The 24,750-nt window shown below is 39.7% G+C and overlaps 1 protein-coding gene across 1 annotated transcript; it reads right to left on the bottom strand.

Moving 5' to 3' along the window:
- Nucleotides 1-7,782: 7,782 nt before the first annotated feature.
- LOC103930830 (putative protein TPRXL) lies at nt 7,783-8,916 on the bottom strand. Its single transcript, XM_009340215.3, has one exon. The coding sequence runs from the start codon at nt 8,810-8,812 to the stop codon at nt 8,174-8,176; it is 639 nt and encodes a 212-aa protein (XP_009338490.2). The 5' UTR covers nt 8,813-8,916; the 3' UTR covers nt 7,783-8,173.
- Between the last annotated feature and the right edge of the window lie 15,834 nt (nt 8,917-24,750).

Below are 24,750 nucleotides of genomic sequence, written 5' to 3' on the forward strand. Positions count from 1 at the left end.
CTTGGCAAGGGCACTACATTTGGCCGGTGTTGCAGAAGGCCTAGCCCTCCTCAAAGTGTTGGAGAGAAAGGCGTTAAGCTTGACTTCCCATGAAGGCTGCATAGAAAAAAGTTGTTAGAGAAACGAGAGTTTAAGAGGATGACAGAGAAAGAAGTTATTTTAGACTTGACAAGAAAAGACTTCAGTCATGTTTGCTGGTTTGTTGATCGAAGCCAGAGAGCTCAATGGCCAAGCCCAATATTTAAGGCAATTTTTCAATTCATGCAGCCGATGAGGTTATTTATGTTTGATGGCTAGAAAATATAAATAACGCCCTTCGACGCATAAATGTTTTGGTGAAATGATCGATTGGGCACCTTGCATTTAATGTTTTTATTTGTTTAGAGTTCTAAGGCAGGAAATTAATAAAAGAAAATGTTGATGTCTTACGAAGGTTGAAGAGACTTCCTGAGGAGGTATGTCGAGGTTCTGATCCTGGGGATGAACCGGTGTCTTTGTCGTTGCTTCTGGTTCAACAAAAGGTGCCACTTTATGTCCCGAACTTACTTCGGCTGCTTGGGGGTCAAACTGACTAGCCACCTCGACCGCGGGTTGGAGATCACCCATAGAAGATGTGACATATTTTCCTTTGTCTAGAGGCAAGGGACTTGTAGTAGGTGGTTCAACCCGTCGAAGACTCCACACCAACCAGGGTACTTCATTCTTATTCTCCTGATCATAAAGAAGATTGTTTGTTAGTCGGGAGATCCAGTCAAAATGAAAGGAGAACATTATTAAAGGAAATTATTATACCTCTTCCTCCAAGACGGTTACTGGATTCTTCTTTGGATTGGGGGAAAGGTTTCTTTAGGCGATGATTGCTGCCTTCTCCAGAGTAACAGCTGTTGGGCGGACATCAGCATAGGCAACGACGAGCTCTGGAGTTGCAAGTTCCTCGACCACTGAGGCGACGACTGGTTTAGCTTGGATAATGGGTCGAACCACGATCGCCTGGCCTATGGTCGGGCTCGAAGGGTTTTGTGGTACCTTTGCCGAGACCTGGATAACAGGAGAAAAGAGAGGGATACTAGGATTGGTTGTTTCTATGTTTTGACTTGAGATAACATGAATCTTCAATTCTCCATTCTTTGCTATTTTCTTGATACGCTTTTAGGGCTGGGCAATGTTACCAGTTGTCTCGGCCTTCGGGCGAGGTTGTTTGCTCGGTGCGAACATCGCAGTAGTGGCCATTACTGGAGTTGGAGTGGTTATCTCTTTGGCTAAAGGAGCCGCGATAGTTGCAGCCTTCTTTGGAGGATGAGCGAGTTTCTTCTTGGTTGACGCTATCGCAACCATATCAACCCATTTTATTGCACGACCACCTGGATAAACTAAGCCTAAGTCAGAATTAAGTTTGAATAAATGAACAAAGAAATAAAATATATATACCTTGAGCCGTTTCTTTGGATTTTGGAGCAAGCGTCTTCTTTGGTCGATGGCCAAAAAGCTTCTTTGAAGTGTCTTCGGCTGAAGCTGCTGGTACAATAAGTCTCTAGAGTATTCAGCTGATGGCGGAATTTGGTACATCGCTCTTGATATTCCTGCTTGGCTTCTTCACATTCCCTCTTCAAGGAGCCGGAAAAGCGTTCTCAGCTCAAGAGTAAGCGAGAAGTGAAGAGTGGGACATGATAGCCTTGAAGATATCCCAATTGACGGGCCACGATGTGGGGATGGTAGACTTCCTAGCTAGCTCGTTGAGCATCACAATCAAAAGGAGCTAGGGTAAATGACCCCCAGGATTGTCGAAGGTCGGCTTCGTCTTTTTCCTTCCATAACGTTATGGGGAGGTTGATGGAAGACATATTTCTGGTGGCGGTAGACTAGAAATTGATTGTCTGACAGATCTTCAAAGCCGAAGAAATACTTGAAGAAGTCTTCAACTGAGTAAGTAAGAATGGGGTGCGATGCCAGTTGAAAACCCATCGCTTCAAAAAAAGTTGAAGTTTAGGATCTCTGGCCTCAACATGGAAAAATAGACCTGCATTCAGAGTTGAAAAATCCAGAGTGGGCCGTTCTGGTAGGGATCGATTTTCCTAACAATGGCATCGGCCAAACACCGAGTGAGGTTGGCGATGATGGCCGCTAAGGGCCATGACATAGCCATTGGCATATTTTTGACTAAACACTTGTTTAACTTGATATAAAAGATGAATTTATTGTACTAGTAAAACAAGAAGGCCTCGTGCTCTCTTTTCTTGAGATCCTCATCATCTGAGCCAGCAAAGTGGCTGATTAAGGTGCCGTAGTTGAAGAAATTTTTGTACAGTTTGTGCACATCTTCTTTTGATGCATCCGAATCTTTCTTTGTTAAAAATTCGACGACACACTTAGACTGTTTTCAGGTCTAGGTCAAATTGATACCGAGAAAGAGTGGTATCAATTTGGAGACCATAAGAAGAAGTGCCGAGTATGGCTGTGATATCCAGCACAGTTGGACCAATAGAGCCAAGAGGAAGAACTATAGTATTGGTGGCCGAACACCAGAAACTTATGGCGGCCATCAGAAGCTCTCAGTCCATGTTGATTTTAATGGTTGAAAGTTTGATGGCGTCAAGGATGTTGAGAGTCTTCCATTCATCGCTGAAGTATGGCTTCATTCGGGTGACCCAAGTAGCCCAGGTCGTAGGGGTTAAGGGCCAAGCCTTTTGGGGTTTGGTCGATTCCCACTTCGACCAATCATACCCGTGGAATAAGGGTTTTAGGCAGTGGGCCTTTAACATTTCAGTGATGGTTTTTGGGACGTCGTCCTTAAAGAGTGGTCCTAGAATCTGGTGGGTGGCGATTGAATCACCTTCAAATCGGAGGGTAGCATTTCGATCAATGAAGTCTTGGCATTTGTTGCATTCCTCGGTGAGCTTGGTAATGAAAGTGTTGGAGGCCATTGATGAAGGTTTGGAGGTTTTTCTGGGTTTCGAAGTTTGGTTTCTTTTTCTAGGTTGAGAGCAAAATGGCACGAATTGATGAAAATTGAAAGCGTGAAAGGTCAAATGAATCTGGGCAGAGTATTTGTAGGCAATTGGGGAAAAGATCAACGATTTAGGGTTAAGAGATGAAGGGTATATCCGACCAAAGAATTTCATAATCATAACAGATCTTTTGAAATCCAGGTGAAGAGGCCGAAAAGCACGCAAATTAAGGTTGCATGATTATATGTAACGACATTGCAATAGAAAGAAGAAAAAGAAGGCGGAGCCAAAAACCAAAGAGGGCATTGGAGGGAGAACGAAAACCATCGTCCCTTGTTATTTTCCTCTCTTTTTCTGCTGTGGTGTGGGCATCAAATTTTATTTTTCAAGTTCGTTCTTCCTGCAGCTTATAGGAGGACTGGATGAGAATGTGAAATTAAAGATGGCAATTAATTATTAATTAAGGAGAGAGAATTAACGAAGCAGAAATGGTAAGTTTTAATTTTTAATTCATTCAATTGTTTTTTTTTTTCATAAAAGATTTAATTAAATGCATAGGTAATCCTTAATCATCTAAATGACCTATTAACTAGGACTGGGCATTTAAAAAAGGGAACTTTAACAAAAAGCTCTCGGTACTATTCACTTTAACGAAAAATCACATTTTTTCACTAGAAAGTCAATCTGGGTACTATTCACTTCACCTTTTATTTTGTTTTTATTGTTAAAACTTAAAGTTTTCAAGCCATTTTCATTAGTTTTCCTTTAAAAAAAAAAAATGGCTGAACTGGCCCAACTGCACCGATAACGTGGTTTGGTTTAGTTAGTTATTTATTTATTTATTTATTATTTTTTTTAACTTTCAGTGGTTAAACCGAACCACACCGATATTAATCAGTATGATAAATGGTTTCTAAAATTCTCAGTCAACGATTAACTAAATCGACCTGCATGTTTAAGAGTCAATTTCCTTTTCATTTGCTTTCACTTAACTGTCAAACTCATAACCTACTTTTGGGTTTGATTTCATCTTCTTTCGTGAGGATGAGTCCTTGGGTTTGATTCCATCTACTTTTGGCTTTGGGTACTCATCTGCTTTTGTGATAGGATAACACTTGGGTACTGTCTTATCAGTATCCAATTTTTACTGACTTATTAGGTGACCTAATAATTGTCCAACACCTATCTTTAAAATTCACACCCAAATCATTGTTATCCTAATAACCAAACACCTATCTTCTTCCTACTTTCCCTTGGGTTTGATTCCATCTACTTTTGGCTTTGGGTACTCATCTGCTTTTGTGAAGGGATAACACTTAGGTACTGTCTTGTCAGTATCTAATTTTTACTGACTTATTAAGTGACCCAATAATTGTCCAACACCTATCTTTAAAACTCACACCTAAATCCTTGTTATCCTAATAACCAAACACCTATCTTCTTCCTACTTTCTGTATGCCAGCTACTCCGTCAATCCCATCCTCATCCTCCTACCTCTCTCCTCCGTCATAGCCCTTCCTCTGCAAATTCGACCAAACCAGTGCACAGACCAAGAACAATTTTTACAGGTGCCATGAATTCGATTACTCAACGATTTCACAGGATACAATTAATCATCGGTTCGAAAGCGGATGAAAGACGGTGACTGGTGATGGTGGTGGGTGAGGATGGTTGTCGAATGTGCAAAGGACAACGAACATGGTGACTCCCATCTCCATATGGGTCTTATTTTGTTCATGTTGAAAAGAATTCATTTTGTTTATTCGCAATTATGATAAATTGTAGCCATGGTGGTGATTGGTGTAGGCAAAGGAAGATGAAGGAAAAAGGGTGAAAAAGTTGTAGGGAAGAAGAAATGAGGTGTTTGGTTGTGTGTTTAAAGGTGTTTGGGCGGGTGTTTAAAAGAATTCTAAGAATACTAGGTGTCCTCAATTTAGTTTACCACATAAGTAGGTTAGCATATTTGGTACTCGCTGGTGAGTATCCAAGTATTTCAACCTATTTGTTTGCTACTTAGTACTACGATCTAGCAGTATTACTCTTCACTTGTAAGTAAAAGGTTTTAGATTTGATTCTCGTCAAAGACGAATTTAAATCACATTATTATTGTGAGGCTAAGCTTACCCCCTACCTTTAAGGTACTTTTGTTGCACTGGACTATCTTCGACTGGACTAGCTTTAAGGACTAAGCTAGATTGGTTTTGAATAGACTAAGTTGGACTGATTCATGAAGCGTTTAGTGCAGTTTAATATTATATTATTTAATTTATATATGTTAAAACTTGATTATTAATTTAATCTATATCTATCAATATTTTATTATTTCTTTATCATTTTCCATTTGTTCTAGACTCATCTTCTTCTCTGATCAAGGTTCTACAAGACGTTAGGCGTTAGTCGGACGGCGAACTGGAGCCTAGCGCCTAGGCGGCTAAGCGAAGACTAGGCTGGTGCCTAGGTAGACTAGGCGGATTTAAGTAAATATATTGTATTTTGTTTAAATAAGTGTCTGTTTATATTTAAAAAATATATAATTTCATCATAAACTAGAAAATAGAATGACATATATATTGTGAAGTATTAGAACATAATGAAAACATGGGGGGCAAACATATAATGTGCGTTTATTTAAGTGTTCAATAAATCTCTTACAATTTATTGGAAACAATAAAATGCAAAAGGAAAGTTATCTATTTTCTATCTAAGTGAGTTGCAACCTAAGCGGTGTTTAGGCGGGTCTGGATAGGCTAGGCGGGTGTCTAGGCAGGTCTGAACGGGCTAGACAGGTGCCTCAACAGGTCTAGGCATCATTTCTTAATTTTCAAATGCCTAAGCATTAATTGGGGTGGTGGCCAGCTGCCTATAACCTAGGCGGGGATTTTTAGAACAGTGTCTCTGATCTCTATACCTCTATTTTTTTTTTAATTTTTTACTCCGCTCACTGTTTCCCTCCATTCTTCCTTTTCCCTCCCTTTTTTACTCTGCCTACTGTCTCCTCCTTCCCTTTTCTTTTTCTGTTGTTTCACCTTTGTACCACTGTCCCTTCTCCTATCTCTCCCTTTGTATTCATTTTGTTTCGCCTCTACAGAAGCACTTAGCGCATGAGCTGCGGGGTAGCAGAGGGATCTCAAATTGCAAAGATCGTTCTTGGATCCTAAGTTCTTCAGGCAGAGACTGTTATCTCTGTTTTCTGGGGTCTAATTCCAACTCAATCGATGAAAATGGAGAACCCATTTCCACATATCGATTAAGTGTTCTTTCGTCGGTTCGTCGGGAAGTCTGGGTTGTGGGTTCGTTGGGAATCAAATAGGGGGTTGGGTTCGCAGGACGATGGAGATTGGCAAAAAGGCAGGATTTTGGTGACTGTGTTCGCGAGACGTTGGTGGTGGAGACGGGATTAGCAATGCCGAAGTTTTCGAGGGGCTTAGCTAAGATCAACTAGCGAAAGACTTAATCGGCAATAGTCCGATTTAGTCTCATTAATCTCAATCCCTTCTCGCACCAAAAAAGGAATTGGTAAGCCAGTTCAGTCCAGTGAATTCTAGCGAAGTCAAACAAATGTTTTCTTAATGTATATCATATTGATTGTTCAAATAAAAAAAAAATACATTTGTTTAATTTCTTTTTTTTTTTTTTCCTTTTAAAGTGGACCCATTTGTTTTCTTTTGTCATTGCTTTTACCCATTTGTTGCTTTTAACCCAGAGCGAATAGCTGCTTTCCCCCCACTTCCTTCCTCGTTGTTTGGTTTTATTTTACTAAATTGCTAGTTGAAATTGGAAAGGAGTTAGATACAAGGTAGGGCCTGGAAAAGGATTACGCATGTCTGGAGAAGAGATGGGACATCCATAAATCAAGAACCAACCCAAATCGACTTGTCATTCTCTGTTAACTGACCTGATCAATTTTAGACCAGCTTGGTAGGTTTTAGTTTACGATTTTGGCCTGACCGACTGGGTTGGTTTGGTTTCAGTTTTGGCTCAAACCTAATTCAAACCAACCTCCATCCAGCCTTAATATTAATAAAACTTTCTATGTCAATAAAAATTGGGTGAAAAGAAAATTTAGTCTATTATTACAAAATAAATCATGGATAATAAATTTCTCTTATAAAAGCTACAGAATATAGCATCAATATAAGTGATTGCTCAAATGAAAGCACAAATGAAGCAACCCAAGGAGAACACCAAAGCAGCAGTTGCTGCCTTCTCCAAATGGTCCCCCTGTTCTTCTTCAAAGGGGCTATTAAACTAAATAAGTTTTGTTTCTTGTAGTGGAATATGGTAACTCGTAAATAACTAACTATTTATATTACTACACATATTAATTATGAATAAAAAATAAAATAAAATATACGAGAATCGGCGCGGTTAACCCCACCTTAAGAATTTTGAAAACCAATTGTAAACTGATTAAGATCAGTGTGGTTCGATTTAATTGCCAAAAAAAAACAAAAAAAATCCAAACCAAACCAAACCAAACCACCTGCCGGTGCGATTTGGACGGTTCATTCGACTTCTTTTTTTCTTAAAATGCCCAGCCCTATTCTTTACCTACATGTAATGTGATGAAAAAGCATAACACTTGGACGAATTTTCTCGGCTAGCTTCCTTAGTTCCTTTCATCCCCTAAATCCATTTTTTTGTGTACGTGTGATGGCTACACTCTAATGGTTTATTAAATAGACACGTGGTGTCAATGCGACAAGATCTAACGGCTAAACGATTACCACATCTTTAATATTATAAAAATTGATTTGTTTTTTCTTGTTTTCATTTCCTTCGCTCTTCTTTTATCATACTTATATTTTGTTTTAAAATAAAAAAAAAAGTGTAAAAATTAAAAATAAATGTATGAATAAAAATCCAAATATCCACCCATCGCAAAACAAAGCCAAAACCCATGAGTCCACGACAAATCAAAGCTAATCAGCAAAAACCTTTTCACAAATGAAATCAAATTTACAAATGAAATCCAAAAAAAAGAAAAATCTGATAAACCCCTAATCCGAAGAAAAATAAAAATATTTCTTCATCCAAGATTCTACAGTACTATCACCATGCGATCATCCTTTACAAAAAAAAAAAAAAAAAAAAAAAAAAAAAAAAACACGATGAACGATTCCTAAGTCAACTCACCGGTAAAACTCGCTCCTATCTCCAAACTGCTCCATTAAACCCTAACCTCCCAACATCAATATACAAGCAATATTCCGAGAACCATTCAGGACTTAAACGTCGTCGTCGGAAGCTTTGGACATTACGGAGAGCCGGCTCGGCTTGGGCTGAAAATCCACCCGGCGGCGCTGGCTGTGCGACGACGGCCTGATCAGAGCCGACAAAGCCCTCTTCACTAAATCGCCTTCCACTCCTCCGATTCTCACTAGCGAATTTTTCATCGCCGACCTTCTGTAGTTCAGGCTGATACTCGAGTGATACGACGAACTTTGGCCGCCACAATGCGATTGGTGAGCGGCGCCGCCAGGTGGCGAGTTCTTGTGCAGGGCGCACCGAAACGAGCCAGGGTGCGTCGTAGGGGAACACAGGCACGTTCTCTTGCCGGCGTCGCTGTTGCTGTCATTGTTCTTGCGGTTTGGTAACTGATTCTTCACGGAAATCGAACGGCCGGGAGAGCCGGGGCGGTTCGCGAATCGTACGGACGACGACGACGACGGCGGCGGGGAAGGAGAGTGGGCGTACATGGAGATGCGCGTCGGGGAGGTGGAGCGCGCGAAGAACGTCGACGACCCGGAGGAGAAGCTCGAGGAGGTGGACGACGCGAAGCCCGACGAAGAAGAGGAAAAGAACGGCTGCGATTTGCGATGCTTGTACATGTCAGATCTTGTTCTCGATGACGAAGCCACGGCCATTGTCGCATGGTAGTTAGAGAAACAGATAAGACGGTTATGCTTTCTAGAGAGAGAGTATTTAGTGTTCGAATTTTCTGTGTGTTTCGAGAAAGCGCCGTTGGGTGGCATATTATATAGAGAGTGGGTGATTTGTAATTTTGTGATGTTTCGGAGGGTGATTTGGTATTGTAGATTTTTTACAGGCTGTTCGCCGCGAGTTGGCCTTATTAACTGCCAATGTAGAAATAAATTAAGGTTTTGGGTTCGGTTTAGATTAAATTTATAAATTAAATAATGTGTTACTAATAAGAAATAAACACGTTAATCAACAATTAAGTAGTAATCTAATAATTAACTTTCATATCGTTTAATTTACAAAATTTAATCTACACATTTTCCCATAGTTTACCCTAATAAGAAATGAACTCAAAATCTACTAGCATAAAATAGTGATTGAAAAGTACTCCCCTTAACTGTTTTTCCTAGAAGAGTTACTCGTCAAGTGGTGGGTAGTATGGGGTAGTATCACTATCAACATAACAATCAAGGTTTTAAAAAACGTTAGGCGCTAGTCGCAATGGAGGATTTAGAATTTTAAACTCAGGAAGTTCCAATAACAAAGGTAAAAAAATTTATAGATTAAAATAACATTTAAAAGTTAAATTATAATACATTTTATTGATGAATCATACGTAAAACAACATTACAAGCTATAAAATCTAATTCAAACATCTATGACAAAGTTTCATAGTCTAAAAATGTTCCATTTGCAAATATGATCTTTGAACCTCATCTTGAATATTAGGAGAATAATCCTTCATTCGAATTCTTTTTCTAGGGTCTCTCTCAAGATTATTCAAATGAATATCATACTCATTTTGTCTTGAACTTGAACTATCCAAACAAATAGATCGTGATATTGGTTTTGGCTTGAATTTTTTTTTCCATATTTCTTATCTATACACTACATATTAATAAAAAAAAAACACAAAAACATATACCAATTAATCAATAAATAAAATTCCAATAATTAAATGAGTATACAAAAATAAAATATATCAATAATAGATTATAAAATCTGCACCAATATATAATATAATTTAGTTGAGATTAGATTAGAATACCAAAAAATCTTATTTGAATTTTGAACCAAATGGTGGTGGTGTGGAGATTTAAAACAAATTGAGATATGATATTGGAGTAAAATTAAAATATGAGATTGGGTGGGATTTTAGGATTATGAGAATTGGGAAATTGAGGATTGGATATGCGAAAATTGGGGATTTCAGGTTTTGGATGGGGGAAGGGATGGTAAGGTATGGGGATTCAAGAAGAGTGATGGAGGCCTTGGGGAATTAAAACAAAATCGAAGCACACGGCATCGTTTTGCCGTTGTTTAAACTTAAAAAAAAAAAAAAAGAAAAAAAAAAGAAAAAAAAAAAAGAGTTTTAGTCATTTGGCCAAACGTGCGTTTTGGGCCAAGGTTGAAATGGGCAAATTTTCTTTCTCCCTCTGGGCGGTCTTCTTCCCCATCATGATGCCGCTGCTGTAACTGCACAGAGTTTGTCCAATTACGAAGGGTCCTCGGAAAATTTCAAGCAACCATTCAAGCGTCTTCAAGGGGTCCTAGGACCTCCCAGGTCCCTTTGTGGATTCGCCAATGTCTAGTCGGGTGGCGATCAGGGGTCTAGCGCTTGGCTGGTGGGCAGGGACCTAGTGCCTAGGCGGATTTATGTAAATTTATTATATATCTTGTAAATAAGTGTTTGTTTACACTTAACGAAAAAATTTATACTTTTATGGATAATAAAAAAATGATAAAATGCAAAAATAGAAATAGAAGAATACACAAAGTACATCCATCCAACAAGTTCAATATTTAAAAAACAGTAAGCATATAATCATAATGAAAAGTATTCTTGGATGATAGACTAAAATTTTCTTGTTCATGATCCTTGCATTGGTTTGACATAGACTAAATTATTTAACCTTGTTGTATCTAGTTTATTTCTTTTCTTTGTATATATCCCCTCAAAACTGCTCCAATTCATTTCATAATTGGATGAACTTGTAGTCAATCCATCCTTTTTAAATTAGGTGCACCATTTCCATAAGTATACCACTATGAAACTAAAAAAGAAAAAAAACACACACACACACACACACACAATTACTAAAAAAAAAACCGCCTAGCTTCAGACCCATTTTTCGAAACAATTTGCACTAAATCGCAGCGGGCCTTCATTGCCTAGGTCGATTTTTAGAAAATTGATACCAATTATTGTGTATTGATTGCATAAAGTCAAAAAAATGTCGGAATGTCTTTAGCCAGAGTAACGTTGGTGATAGCTAGCCTGGATGTGTTAATTGGTGTTGCAAGTGGGATACTTGCTAGGCCCAAAATTCCAAAGGCAGCAGAATTTAGTTGAGCGAAATTTGGAGAGAAATAGGGATAATTGGGTTACTGTGGTGCCTGCGACGTAGGATGGTGAAGAGGTTGGGGTCTGCCCAATCAAAACCCTAGGGATTGGCATGCTGTTGTTGTGGTTACTAATAGTGACCACGACCCTTTTTAGAACCACCACCTCGACCAATTGGTGAGTGCAGTGATTGTAACCACGAATGCCAGTGAAATGATCCCAGTGTCTTTCAGATTGCACTCCTAAAAGAATTGAGCCACCAAGAGGACATGATGTTTGTTAAGCCCATTTACTTGCGCCCACTACTTCTCCTTTTGCAACTGGCCCGTACTGGCCTTATTTCCTTAGGTCCAAGTAGCTAGGGTTTTTCCCTTTTATAAGGAGTATAAATATGTAATAATGAGAACAGAAAAGGACCATGAATGATGAATTAAAGCTGCCTCTATTTCCTTAACTCTTATTTCCTTTTCCTTTTTTAAATTCATGCATTGTTTTTTTTCTTTTAAAATTATCATTTTCAGCCAACCTGAATCGATTGGGCATACCAATTGGTATTAGAGCTTGTCGATTCGATGGGCAAAAACACGCACTCTGCCATCTCTGATCCAGACGCCATCGCTGCTGCGGCTGATGTTCATAAAAAACACCTGCAAACATAAGTCGACAACTTGGGTGACTCAATCTCTACCGTGGAAACACAACACACCCACCTCCAGAAATCTCTCGAAACCTTGACCACCTCCAACACAGCTTTTCAAAACAATATGACCTCAAATTTTGTAGCTTTTCAATCCCTAATGCTTGATGAACTCTGACTCCTCAAATCGGGCCATTTACCCTCCCATACCTCCACCCACACAGCCACTCAACACACACCCAGCCCATCTTCATCACCCTTTTAACCTCAACACCAGACCACTTCATCATTCGGTCCCCGTCCCTGTAACCTTAATCCATCCCCTTCATTTCATTCCATTTTGGGCCATTCAGTGCTCAGTCGTTAAGTATGGGCCTTTTCAACCCACTTTCCCTGAGCCTAGCCCTACTTCCCACTTACACCACCACCCCTCAACCTACCTCTGTTCCCACGACTACAACCAGCCGCCCCAACCCTACCCCTTATCAATATGGCTTTTCCTTACTTTTTACACCATACACCCTCCCTTCTTTCTCAGCACACTCACAATCCTTCCACTTAATTCCCTCTACAGCACCTGACTTTTCACCACCCCCCTTCCATATTAACTAACCCACCTCTCTAGAACCCCCATCCCCATTTTAAAGCTATTAAAATGGAACTGCCACGATTTAATGGCAATGATCCATACGGCTGGTTAGCCATGGCAGAACGTTACCTTGACTACTATAAGGTACCCCCTCATCAATGGGTACTCGTGGCTGCTTGCAATTTTGAAGTTGATGCCTCAATCTGGCTGATAGGATTTGAGCAGCGGTATGATCGAGACAAGTGGAGTCTTTTTGTTAAAATGATGCTACAACGATTCGGGGACGGTGATCTTGCAAATATTGAATCCTGGTTCACCCACATTCAGCAAAGGATCAATGTGGATGATTATATGGCAGATTTCACAAGGCTTTCTTGCTGGGTAACTGATTGGACTGAAAACTAATTGAACCATGTGTTCTTGGGTTGTCTAAAAGAGGACATTCACTACGACATTCTTGCTCTTGAACTGGAATCTTTACACAAAGCTCAGAAATTGGCCAAAATTTTAGAAACTAAGCTTCACACCAAATGTTATATCTACCCCAATTTTCCCCGTCCTTACCCATCCACTAGCATCACTTCCCATTCCTCCATACATAACCTATCACAAACAACCACAACAAGGAAAACCCCACTGCCTAAAGACCCATTTAAGCACCTAACACCAGCTGAGGTGTATGATAAAAAAAGAAAAAAAATGAATGTTTTGGCTGTACCAAGCCCTATACCTCTATCCACAAATGCAAAACGTCACTGCTTGTACTGCTTGACATTACTCTGTCTGAGGATGATTCCCTGAAATTCCATGATTGTTGAGATGAAACCACTGCCAACTAAAAACCCTCTTGTCACATGCTTGAGCTTTTTACAATCCCTGGTATCAATATAGGTAGACCAATGCGCTTGAAATGCTCCATTTCCTCTAAGTCCATTACCTTCCTGATTGATTCCGGAGCCGCATGCAACTTCCTGAATCCCCACATTGTTGAACAACTGGGTTTGCCTGTAAAACTGATCGAGCCCGTGAAATTCACTACCGCATCACATGACCGTTATTCCTTCAAACGTGTCATGGGTGTGACTCTAAAAATACAAGATTATACATTGTACAGGTCATTCTCTTACTGAATGTGCTGGGTTGAAAACTCATTTTGGGTGCAGAATGGTTGGAATCTTTGGGATTTATTGGTTGGCATTTCAAATAGAAAACAATGGTATTCTCGGTTGGAGGAAAAACTTACACACTTCAAGGCTTGACACCTTTATCATCCTTGTTCCCAGCCACAGAGTGGACCATTTAATGAGCAATCCATACTTTCTCTTAGCCTCCATAACTTGACTAGATAAACCCACCCATGGACACTCATTCTGCCATTATATCCCTCATCCATTAATCCACTCTATCAATCCTTCCACCCAAAAGACCAATAGACCACAAAATACCCCTACTGGCAAATACGAACCCTATCAATGTTCACGCATATTAGTATCCCTATTGTCAAAAGGCTAAGATTGAAAAACAAGTGTGGGAATTTTTGAATTTGGGTGTCATCTGCCCAAGTTCAAGTCCATTTTCTTCCCTGATTATTTTTGTCAAGAAGAAGGACGAAACATGACGCTTATGTATTGATTATCACGCCTTGAACGCAATAACTATCAAGGACCGTTTTCCTATACTAGTAGTGGATGAACTTCTAGATGAATTGAATTGAGCAACCATTTTTTCAAAACTGGACCTCAGATCCAGTTACCACCAAATACGCATGAGCACCGAAGACATTGCAAAGATAGCTTTCCCTACCCATGACGGCCACTACGAATTCACGGTAATGCCTTTTGGCTTATCAAATGCACTGCAACATTTCAATCTTTAATGAATTCTATTTTCCGTCATTACTTACAAAAATTTGTCTTAGTTTTTTTTTATTTTTTTTATGACATACTTGTCTATAATCCTTCAATAGCATCTCACCTCTCCCATTTGGAGACAATTTTCAAGATTTTGTCTAATCATAGCTTGAAGGTCAAACTAAGTAAGTGCTCATTTGGCAAAGAACAAATTGTTTATTTGGGCCATACAATCTCTGGCAGTAGAGTTGTTGTCAATCCATCAAAGATAAAGGCTATCATAGACTGGCCACAACCAACATCGCTCAAGGGCCTTAGAGGTTTCCTTGGATTAACGGGTTATTACCGAAAATTCAGTCAAGCATTACGGACTAATTGCCAAGCACTTAGCAAACATGTTAAAACAGGGCAGTTTCTCATGGTTTCCTGATTCCCTTAAGGCCTTCAAAGCATTAAAGCGTGTTTTATCAACAACACCGGTGCTAGCACTACCAGATTTTTCAAAGCAATTTATCGTTGAAACTGATGCATCATGCAGTGGTATTGGGGCTGTTTTAAGCCAAGATGGTCATCCAATTGCATATCTTAGCAAAACACTTTCAAGGCATACCGTTGGCCTGTCTACTTACGACAAGGAAATGCTAGTAATTGTCTTTGTAGTGCAACATTAGTGTCCTTATCTATTAGGCCAACATTTCCGCATTATCACTGACCATTAACCAATCAAACACTTTCTGGAACAACAAATTACAACTCCACAAGAAAAAAAATGGCTGGTGAAATTGTTGGGGTACAACTACTTGGTCGAGTATTGGCCCAGTTCTCAAAACAATGCTTCAGATACTCCTTCCTGCCAATAAGAACTCATGTTCTTAATGGGTCTTTCCACCCCTATTTGATTGCAATCCTCAGTTGCAATAGTCATATGCGCAGGATCCGGAAGTGCAAAAGGTTTAGAACCTTTTAGTTCCAGCCCCCAACACTTCAATCAAATTGTTCTCAATTATAAATGACGTTCTGCACTACAAGCAATAGTTCTTTGTCCCATTCACATCACAATGGCGACCTAAGCTCTTGGATGAATTCTATGCATCTTTCCAAGGTGATCATTAGGTTTCATTCGCACATACAAAAGACTCTCAAGATACTTTTTATGGCCGGGAATAAGGAAGGAAACAAAAAAATTTGTGGCTGAATGCACAGAATGTCATTACCAAAATGTTGAGAATATACTCCCTTCTGGGTTGCTGCAGCCTTTGCCCATCCTCGCTGGCATATGGCAGGACATCGGTCTTGATTTTGTCGAAGGGCTTATTCTTTCCAATGGGTACACTGTGATCCTAGTTGTCGTCGATTTCCTATCAAAGTATGGCCACTTTATACCACTAAAGCACCCATACATAGCTGCCTCTGCAGCTGACATTTTTATCAAGGAGGTTTTCCGACTCCATGGCATGCCCAAGTCGATCGTTTCAAACTGTGACCCAATTTTCATCAGTAACTTTTGGCAAGAGTTCTTTAAACACCAAGGCAACAAGCTTTGCCTAAGTTTAGATTACCACCCTTAAACGGAAGTCCTCAACCGCACATTGGAACATTATCTTCGATGTTTCTCAACAGACAAACCTACCAAATGGTCTTATGTCTTTCCATAAACTAAATGGTGGTATAATACAAGCTTCTAATCTACCATCAAAATGTCTCCATATCACGCTGTTTACTGTATTGAACAACCAACCATTCACGTGTATATGCTCGGTTCTATGATGGTACACTCGATTGATGTTGCACTATAAGATAAGGACAAATTAATCAGTCTCCTGAGAACAAGTTTGTAGCCTGCACAAAACATAATGAAACAAGTCTATGATAATAAGAGAACTGAGCTAGAATTTAACATGGGCGACTGGGTTTACCTGAAGCTTCAACCATACCGCCAACAATCAGTGGCTACTCGAACAACAAACAAGCTGGCACCTAAGTTCTATGAACCTTTTCAGATAACTAAGTGCATTGATTCCATAACATATCAACTTCGTCTACCTGCAGACTCCAAAATCCACCCTGTCTTTCATGTGTCTCTCATCAAACAAAAGATTGGTAGTGCTTCTCCTCCACTGTCAGATTTGCCTCATATCGACTCCACTGAGGTTCTACACTGGCAACCAGAAAAAGTGTTAGACTAGGGCATGTTCAAGAAAAAAAAAATAAGGCTATTACAAAATGGCTAATTCAATGGGCTGGCCTACGCACCAAAGACGCCACCTGGGAGGAAGTTGACGACATCTTGGCCTGTTACCCCAACTTCACGTCTTGAGGTCAGGCCTGTTCTCAAGAGAGGGGAGTTGTTAAGCTCATTTACTTAAGCCCACTACATCTCCTTTTGCAACTGGCCCGCACTAGCCTTCTTTCTTGAGGTCCAAGTAGCTAGGGTTTTTCCCTTTTATGAGGAGTATAAATATGTAATAATGAGAGCAGAATGACTATGAATGAAGAAATAAAATTGCCTCTTTTTCCTCAACTCTTCTTTCCCTTTTCTCTTTTAAATCCTACACTGTTTTTTCTATTAAAATTACCATTTTCAGCCAACCAGAACCAATTGGGCATACCAATGTTGGAAGTCTTCTATGATTGTTGGCTCTAAAAAAAAAAAGGATTCAAGATCAAAGTTCTGATAATTCGAGCAGATGTGGGAACTGAAGTATTGTTGTGGTAGACAAGGCATAGTCCAGTCTTAGGCCACGAAGCACAGTGGTGACGAGTTCTTTGCTCTGGATGGGGAGTTAATGGCGGCTAGAGAATCGGCCAGGGTTTTAGTGTGTTGCAGGTAATTATCAATTGATTTTACCTGAGAATAATGGTTGTGGAGGAAATCGCATATTTGTTTGGAGGCATCAAGTCCAAAAGTGAGACCAAGGACATATATTGGTGAAGGTGGTGGTGAGATAGCTCACCACGAGTTGGTCTTAACAATACAAGGCTATGTAGGAAGGATTTGGTGCAGGGAGAAGGGGAATCAGATTTCGAGGTAGAATCAAATTCTGTGACTAGTGAAGGAGTGGTGGTGCATGAAGGATGAGGGTGAGAGCTGCTAACAAATTTCCAGAGATCTATGCCAATGAGGAAGGGTTTGATTTTCTGGAGTCAGTGAAGGTAGTTGTGTTCATCCAATTTGAAAAGTTCTCAGGTGTAAGAGAGAGAGAGGTGAGGGAAATAGAGGAGACAGTGACGGAAGCAGAAGAAAGAGAAACCATGATGACTGACAAGGATAATCAGAAATTCTTCATAAGAAGGAAATGAATGGTTGATACCATGCAAAATTATGAAGGATTTATGATTGATCCTGGGCTATATACAAGGATGACTAACTATATTTAATCTAGTGCTTAATTGTGCATTATATATAATTAGGCTAATGGTAATTATAAGTACAGAAAACCATGGTGGAGAAATCAAGGTTATGAATCAGACTTGTTTCTCTAACAATCAGTATGACAATTGTGGATCCAATTTCTGCAGTCTTCTCATTTGACGAAAATGCACCTGCAAAATAATAACACCTAAGATTAAGGCCAAAAGCCTCATGCGCCCACAATAAATGGGGGGCTTTGGTTGAAGAATCTCTGATGCTAAAGTTAGAATTTGAGAGAGAAAGTGATTAGGAATTTTTAGGGAGAGAATGACCTTAGCTTTTTGGTGGAGAAATGGGACTATATATAGAGGTGTGGCTGGCCCTATTTGGAGAAATAGGGACCAGCCACTTATGGTGGTATTTTGAATATAATTGCAAGATATTATGTCAAATAATATCTTTCAATTAATTTGGTAATTAATCCCTATTTGAAAAGAATAATTGGGAGTTACCTTATGGATGAGGATTTGATAAGGAATGATGAGAGGGTTTTCAATAAATACCATTTTGATCACCTTTGACTCTTCTTTGATTGAGTCGTTATTATCCGTTGCATACGTGTGGGAATCTCGGTATGCCTCGAGGGTAATTTTGTCATTTTTACCTTAAAGTACACGTGTTGCCTCCATAATTTTCTTGATTGTTTTTGGCTCCACAAATGCCCCCATACCTACTGGGCTGCTCGCAGGAAAAAGCAACAGGTGTAGAGATCTCTAAGTTTGGTACAGATTCTCACTTGGACTTGGAATTAGATTCTTCTAGGAAAGGGAAATAAATCACCTCCAAAGCCTATTTAAGCCTACCTTAAGTAGGGGATTAAATCAACTTCAGAGTGTAATTATTTATCCCTACTCGGCTGGCAGGGGCCAAGAGTCTGCTTGGCATAAGCCGAAGAGATGGTGTGGCAGCGACCACAACTTGTGCTGCTCGGATTGACTGAAGCCAAGGGCTGGCTCGGCATTAACCGAGGAAGTGGCTTGGCATGAGCAACGGTTTGGGCTGCCATGTTTGGGCTGCTTGCCAAGAATAAGGAAACTGCTTGAGTTTGATTTCTCAATTGCTATAGATGGAATAATCAAGGATGAAGCTGCCAAGATCGGAGTTGTTGAAGATAAAGGGTCAAATGAATGAATTGTTGAGTGCGAAGTGACTGCTGCCCCCTGACCATTTGCTGCTTAGCTGGCCTTTGAGTATTCGATCTCTTAAGATGTGGCCTTCTCACATTGGAGAACAGACCCAGATGGGTGTTGGGGAATTAATTTACCTTCTTGCACTGGAGAGCAATTAGCTTATCCTCTCGCACCGGAGAGTAGATGCAGATGGGTGTTGGGGAATTAGTTTACCCTTTTGCATTAAAGATCAATTGGTTTATCCTCTAGCTCTAGAAAGCAGACTCGGATGGGTGTCGAGGAATTAGTTTACCCTTTCGCACTGGAGAGCGATTAGTTTACCATGTAGCATTAGAGAGCAGACCCAGATAGGTTTCAGGGAATTAGTTTACCATCTCGCACTAGATAGCAATTAGTTTGTCCTTTCGCACTGGAAAACAGACCCATATAAGTGTTGGGAAATTGGTTTACCCTATCGCACTTGAGAGCAATTAGTTTACCCTCTCTCAATGGAGAGCTTACCCAGATGGGTGTCAGGGAATTGGTTTACCCTCTCGCATTGGAGAGCATGGAAATCGTTGTTATGAGTGTAGCTGAGGAAAACCTGACTGCTAGATAACTAAAATAATCCTCAGCCTATGAGGTCTTGTTCGGCGATTTACTTGAGACTTCGAACTGCTTGTGGAACCCTCGTAAAGGTGTACGTGGGAAGTGCGGTGAGCTACTGCCAGACTTTCTTCAAGTATTACGCCATCGTTAAATGTTTCGTCGTGTGCCATTCTGAGGTTTGGTTGGTGAGCAGTTAAGAATCTGAATGGATTACAAGCTTCTTCACCTCTAAATCTTTTGCTAGCGGGGGCTGTTAATAAAGCCTTGTCTTCTGCTCCGTCATTGGATGCTTTGAAGTTTTGAGTGCTATGGGCTTGGTGCAATTAGAAGCAATGGGGCAAGATTGGCACGGCTGGGAACCGCGGTGTAAAATTGACACGGTTAGGAGCCTTGGTGATAGATCAAGGGCTATCGGGAGCTGTGGATCAAGTAGGCACATTTGTGAGCATGGAGTTGGGGCTGGCTTGGGCCAAGTTGTGCACATCATGAGGAATTGGACTACTAAGTTTGTAATGTTTGGCTACTGGTAATGTGCTGCTCTAGTATTAAATTGTCTAGAGTGATATGAACAAGACATGCCCCTAGTTTGGGTTGGTGTATCATTTTGGTACTTGTTTGCCCCCAGTGCGCTATTAGGCTGAGTGGCTATGTTTGCCAGAACAAAAACTCATATGCCCAAGATGAAGGGGGGGCTTTAGCTGAAGAATCTTCGATGCCAAAGTTATAATTTGAGAGAGAAAATGTTTAGGAATTTTTAGGGAGAGAATCACCTTAGCTTTTTGGTGGATAAATAGAACTATATATAGGGGTGTGGCTGGCCCTATTTGGAGAAATAGGGACCGGCCACTTATGGTGGTATTTTGAATATAATTGCAAGATATTATGTCCAATAATATGTTGCAATCAATTTGGTAAATAATCCCAATTTGAAAAGAATAATTGGAAGTTACCTTGTGGGTGAGGATTTGATGAGGAGTGATAAGAGAGTTTTGAATAAATATGATTTTGATCACCCTTGACTTTTCCTTGATTTGAGTCGTTATTGTTTGTTGCATGCACGTTGGAATCCCAGTGTGCCTCTAGGGTAATTTTGTCATTTTCACCCTAAAGTACACGTGTTGCCTCCATAATTTTCTTGATTATTTTTTGCTCCACTACAATTACTTAAGTACTTGGACTGTTGACAACTCGAGTTATTAGTGAAATTGGATATTGTGTTAGTTTGTTTGGAAGTTTACACATGGACATTGGAAATTTGTGATCCGTTCTATTTGTTTTCGTCATTGCTAGATATGGAAACCTTGTTCATTTAAAGGCGAAGAGCATTTATATGCTTCTTTTAATGCATTCTAAAACGACTTTTATTTAATCTAACAATCACATAGTTTTATTTTTTAGTGATTTAGATATACATTATGTTTTACCAAATACTTAAAAAATAGACGACTATATAGTTGAAATACATTACCAAATATACCCTAAAAAATATCTCTGAATCCTAAAGTATACATATATATATAATTGTGGATATGAAATAAAACACTTGTCGATTATCGGGCACCCTTTAGTCCTAATCTGAAATGAAGTCGACCAAAACTCTTTAATAAAGTTTGAACAACGAATTGATCAGTTTTCTTTGTTTGAACAAATTATTTAATAGGGCGATGACAAAGATTCAAACAAGCAATGGGTTTGGTCTGCCTAATGGCGATAACGTGTAATTTCTCCACGTGCCTGTCTCTGTTTGGCTTTGTTTTTAGGGGACGGTTTGATTTTGGTGCCATAGCTGCCTGTCTCTGTTTCGTTTTTGGATTTTGAAAGGTTTGAGGTTTTCGTTTTCGTGCCGACCATAGAATAGCACCGATATCAGTATCAAGGCGCCACGTGCCTTACGGTATGTTTGTTCTCTGCTCGACACAATTAAAAACACCAGGTGGCTCTGATCGGGTACAAATTGAGATTTCTCTGGATGTTTGTGTCCACAAATCAAAAAAGAGAAATTATAAGTGGACTCTAAAAAATAAAACTTTCTATGAATTATCTTTCACCTTATGTTTTTAGTATAATTCTCGTGCTAATAGTAATAAACATTGTGCTAAATGACAGAAAGTTCATATAGAATCTCACTTAGAGAGACTCTCCTTAACATTTCTCTTCAAGGATTAATAGATTCGGATTACTTATTTTATATCATGTGTGGAACAAAAAAAATCTCAAAAATCATAGAGCTGGCACGTGAATTATTTTTCAAGAAAGACAAGATTGCCCCTATTAAATGAACAGAGAGCATTCTCATTCACCACACACAAATGAGGTAGAGTAGATAGAGATCAACGACTGCTCGAGGCATTTTGTGCGTAGAAAAAGTCAAAGGTATTTATGATAGGATAATTTCTTATTTTTATCATAAATACATTCCTAAATAGAGAAGACATCTTTCAAGTATGTAATCCTAATTCCATTTATTTATGATATTGACCTAATTACTCCAAGATATTTATTTACACAAATATCTTACAATATTCCCTTTAAACACAAGCCCGTCTGTCACATCCCGGCCCGGGTGGGACGACTTCCCGGGCCCGATCCACCACCGTAGCACGATATTGTCCGCTTTGGGCTTACCATTCCCTCACGGTTTTGTTTTTGGGAACTCACGAGCAACTTCCCAGTGGGTCACCCATCCTGGGATTGCTCTAGCCCTCTTCTCGCTTAACTTCGGAGTTCCTACGGAACCCGAAGCCAGTGAGCTCCCAATAGGCCTCGTGTTAGGTAAGGATGGGAATATACATTTAAGGATCACTCCTCTAGGCGATGTGGGATGTCACAATCCACCCCCCTTAGGGGCCCGACGTCCTCGTCGGCACACCACGGCCAGGGTTAGGCTCTGATACCAATGTCACATCCCGGCCAGGGTGGGACGACTTCCCGGGCCCGATCCACCACCGTAGCACGATATTGTCCGCTTTGGGCTTACCATTCCCTCTGGTTTTTGTTTTTGGGAACTCACGAGCAACTTCCCAGTGGGTCACCCATCCTGGGATTGCTCTAGCCCTCTTCTCGCTTAACTTCGGAGTTCCTACGGAACCCGAAGCCAGTGAGCTCCCAATAGGCCTCGTGTTAGGTAAGGATGAGAATATACATTTAAGGATCACTCCTCTAGGCGATGCCCAGGGCGGATCACTTCCCGGGCCCGCTCCACCACCGTAGCACGATATTGTCCGCTTTGGGCTTACCATTCCCTCACGGTTTTGTTTTTGGGAACTCACGAGCAACTTCCCAGTGGGTCACCCATCATGGGATTGCTCTAGCCCCCTTCTCGCTTAACTTCGGAGTTCCAACGGAACCCGAAGTCAGTGAGCTCCCAATAGGCCTCGTGTTAGGTAAGGATGGGAATATACATTTAAGGATCACTCCTCTAGGCGATGTGGGATGTCACACCGTCCACCCCTAAACTCTAGAGAGCGGCCCATTTCCTCCATCTTTCCTATAAATACTCACTTTATCTCCAAAGTTCAAGAGGATTTTTCTACTTGCAAACGTCTAAACACATTTTTTTTCTTTCAAAATTCTAACTTTGGCATCGGAGATTCTTTGGCCAAAAGCTCCCATTCATCGTGGGCACGTGAGGCTTTTTGCTTTAATCTTAGGTGTTAATATTTTACAAGTGTATTTTTGTCAAAAGAAGAGACGGCGGAAATTTACATCAACAATGTGGCCCACATTAGTTTATTCCACTCTTCCTTAGACTCCGAACACAGAAATCCGGAGAGAATCTCAGTTCATCCAATATAGTTTGATACAATTTGGAGATTTGCAAGTAGTTAAGAGATTTAAACGATTTGCTCTAGTAAGAATTTGACCTTGTGTTTGAGATAAATGACGGACCTTGAACAAGAGTGGAGACGATTTGCTTTTCGCAAGTAGTTAAATGATGGTTGTATTGCCAAGGGGTCATTTGATTATTTGACCATAGAGTGAATAAATGATCTTTGTACACGGAGTTATTTAGATTATTTGAATATATAGAGTGAAGAAATGGTATAGTGTTAAGGGTTTTTTTTGTACCCGATTGAGAGGAGAAATAACCTTGGATTAAGTTATACCGAAGTTTCTTAAGTTAAGCCCTACTGAAGTTTTTCTCGATTGAAAGGAGTCAAATAAAGGGTAATGTTTATGTTTTTTTGTTTGTTTTTTAGTGATCGTAAGGTTGCTTGTATTCAAACACTTGGTCCAAATTGATCGAGGATTGGTTGGGTGGAGTAAGATTGTGCTTCGAGCCAGTTAAATTTGACTTTTCAGTCAAATTTCAACCTATATATAATATCGGAATTGGTCCATCGTGCCTCAAATATTCTAGGATGGGGATTGGCCTGATGGTTTGGCTAATCGTAGAAAATAACTTTATCCTCCTCTCTAATGAGAATTTAGATCCTGCAAGATGTAACTAAGGATAAAAAGGAAAAGAAAAATTTCCATGAAAGATACAGCTCAAATTACAAGAAACTGAATAGACTGCTTAGGGTTTTCTTAGAAGTACTTTTAAAATGTCTGGAAGTACTTTTGGTTAAAATGTTTTTGAACCAATCCTTTGAGCAAGTCCACCACTAACAAATGAGTTGGACAATAGCCCATCCCCCCCCCTAGGCCCCCCTCCAAAAAAAAAAAAAAAAAAAAAAAAATTCCACCCCACCCCATCCAATTAGCTGACCCAAAGTAAAGGCTAACTTTGAGCCCAGCACAAAATGTTGAGTAAGAAACCGGCCTACATGGCGTTAGCATGTGGTCAGCCATGTGAATTTCTTTTTTTGCTGTTAGTGCATGGGAAACACACACATGTGGGCAGGCGTACCAGCATTAAAAAAATGTCAGAATCTTATAGTTCGCCAAGTGTCCACTTTTGGGCTGTTGGATTTCAACCTATTTGAAATCCCACGATCCAGATTAATTAACTTAATAAAAAAAATTAAAAAAATTGTTTAAAAATACAGAAAAAAAATAAAACGATTTTTTTTTTTATATATAAATACCTAATCATCTTCCACAAAAAATTCTACTTTTAGATCACGTGGCGTGACAAGATTAGTTAAAAATCCTATCCGAAATTAAAAATAATTTTATTTATTTATTATTTTATAAAAATTAATAATATTTTAATATGAATTGACTAAGCTATTCAGATTAGGGATGGAGATGCACTTAGGTAATTACTATTCATTGCCGTCAATTACTATTCATTTGGGTGGATTGAATAGACTCTTGCCCAGCTTGGTTTTTAGAGGTGAAGTTGCTCTTAGTAAAATATCCAAGTGGATTCTGGAAAAGCATTTAAG

This window comes from the organism of the source record quoted next, unplaced genomic scaffold, assembly GCF_019419815.1.
Source record: "Pyrus x bretschneideri cultivar Hongxiangsu unplaced genomic scaffold, Pyrus_bretschneideri_v1 Contig20, whole genome shotgun sequence".
In the NCBI taxonomy this organism is placed as follows: domain Eukaryota; kingdom Viridiplantae; phylum Streptophyta; class Magnoliopsida; order Rosales; family Rosaceae; genus Pyrus; species Pyrus x bretschneideri.

Excerpts from the sequence above, each read along its gene's own strand:
- LOC103930830 (XM_009340215.3), bottom strand. The coding sequence starts at position 8,812 with ATGGCCGTGGCTTCGTCATCGAGAACAAGATCTGACATGTACAAGCAT.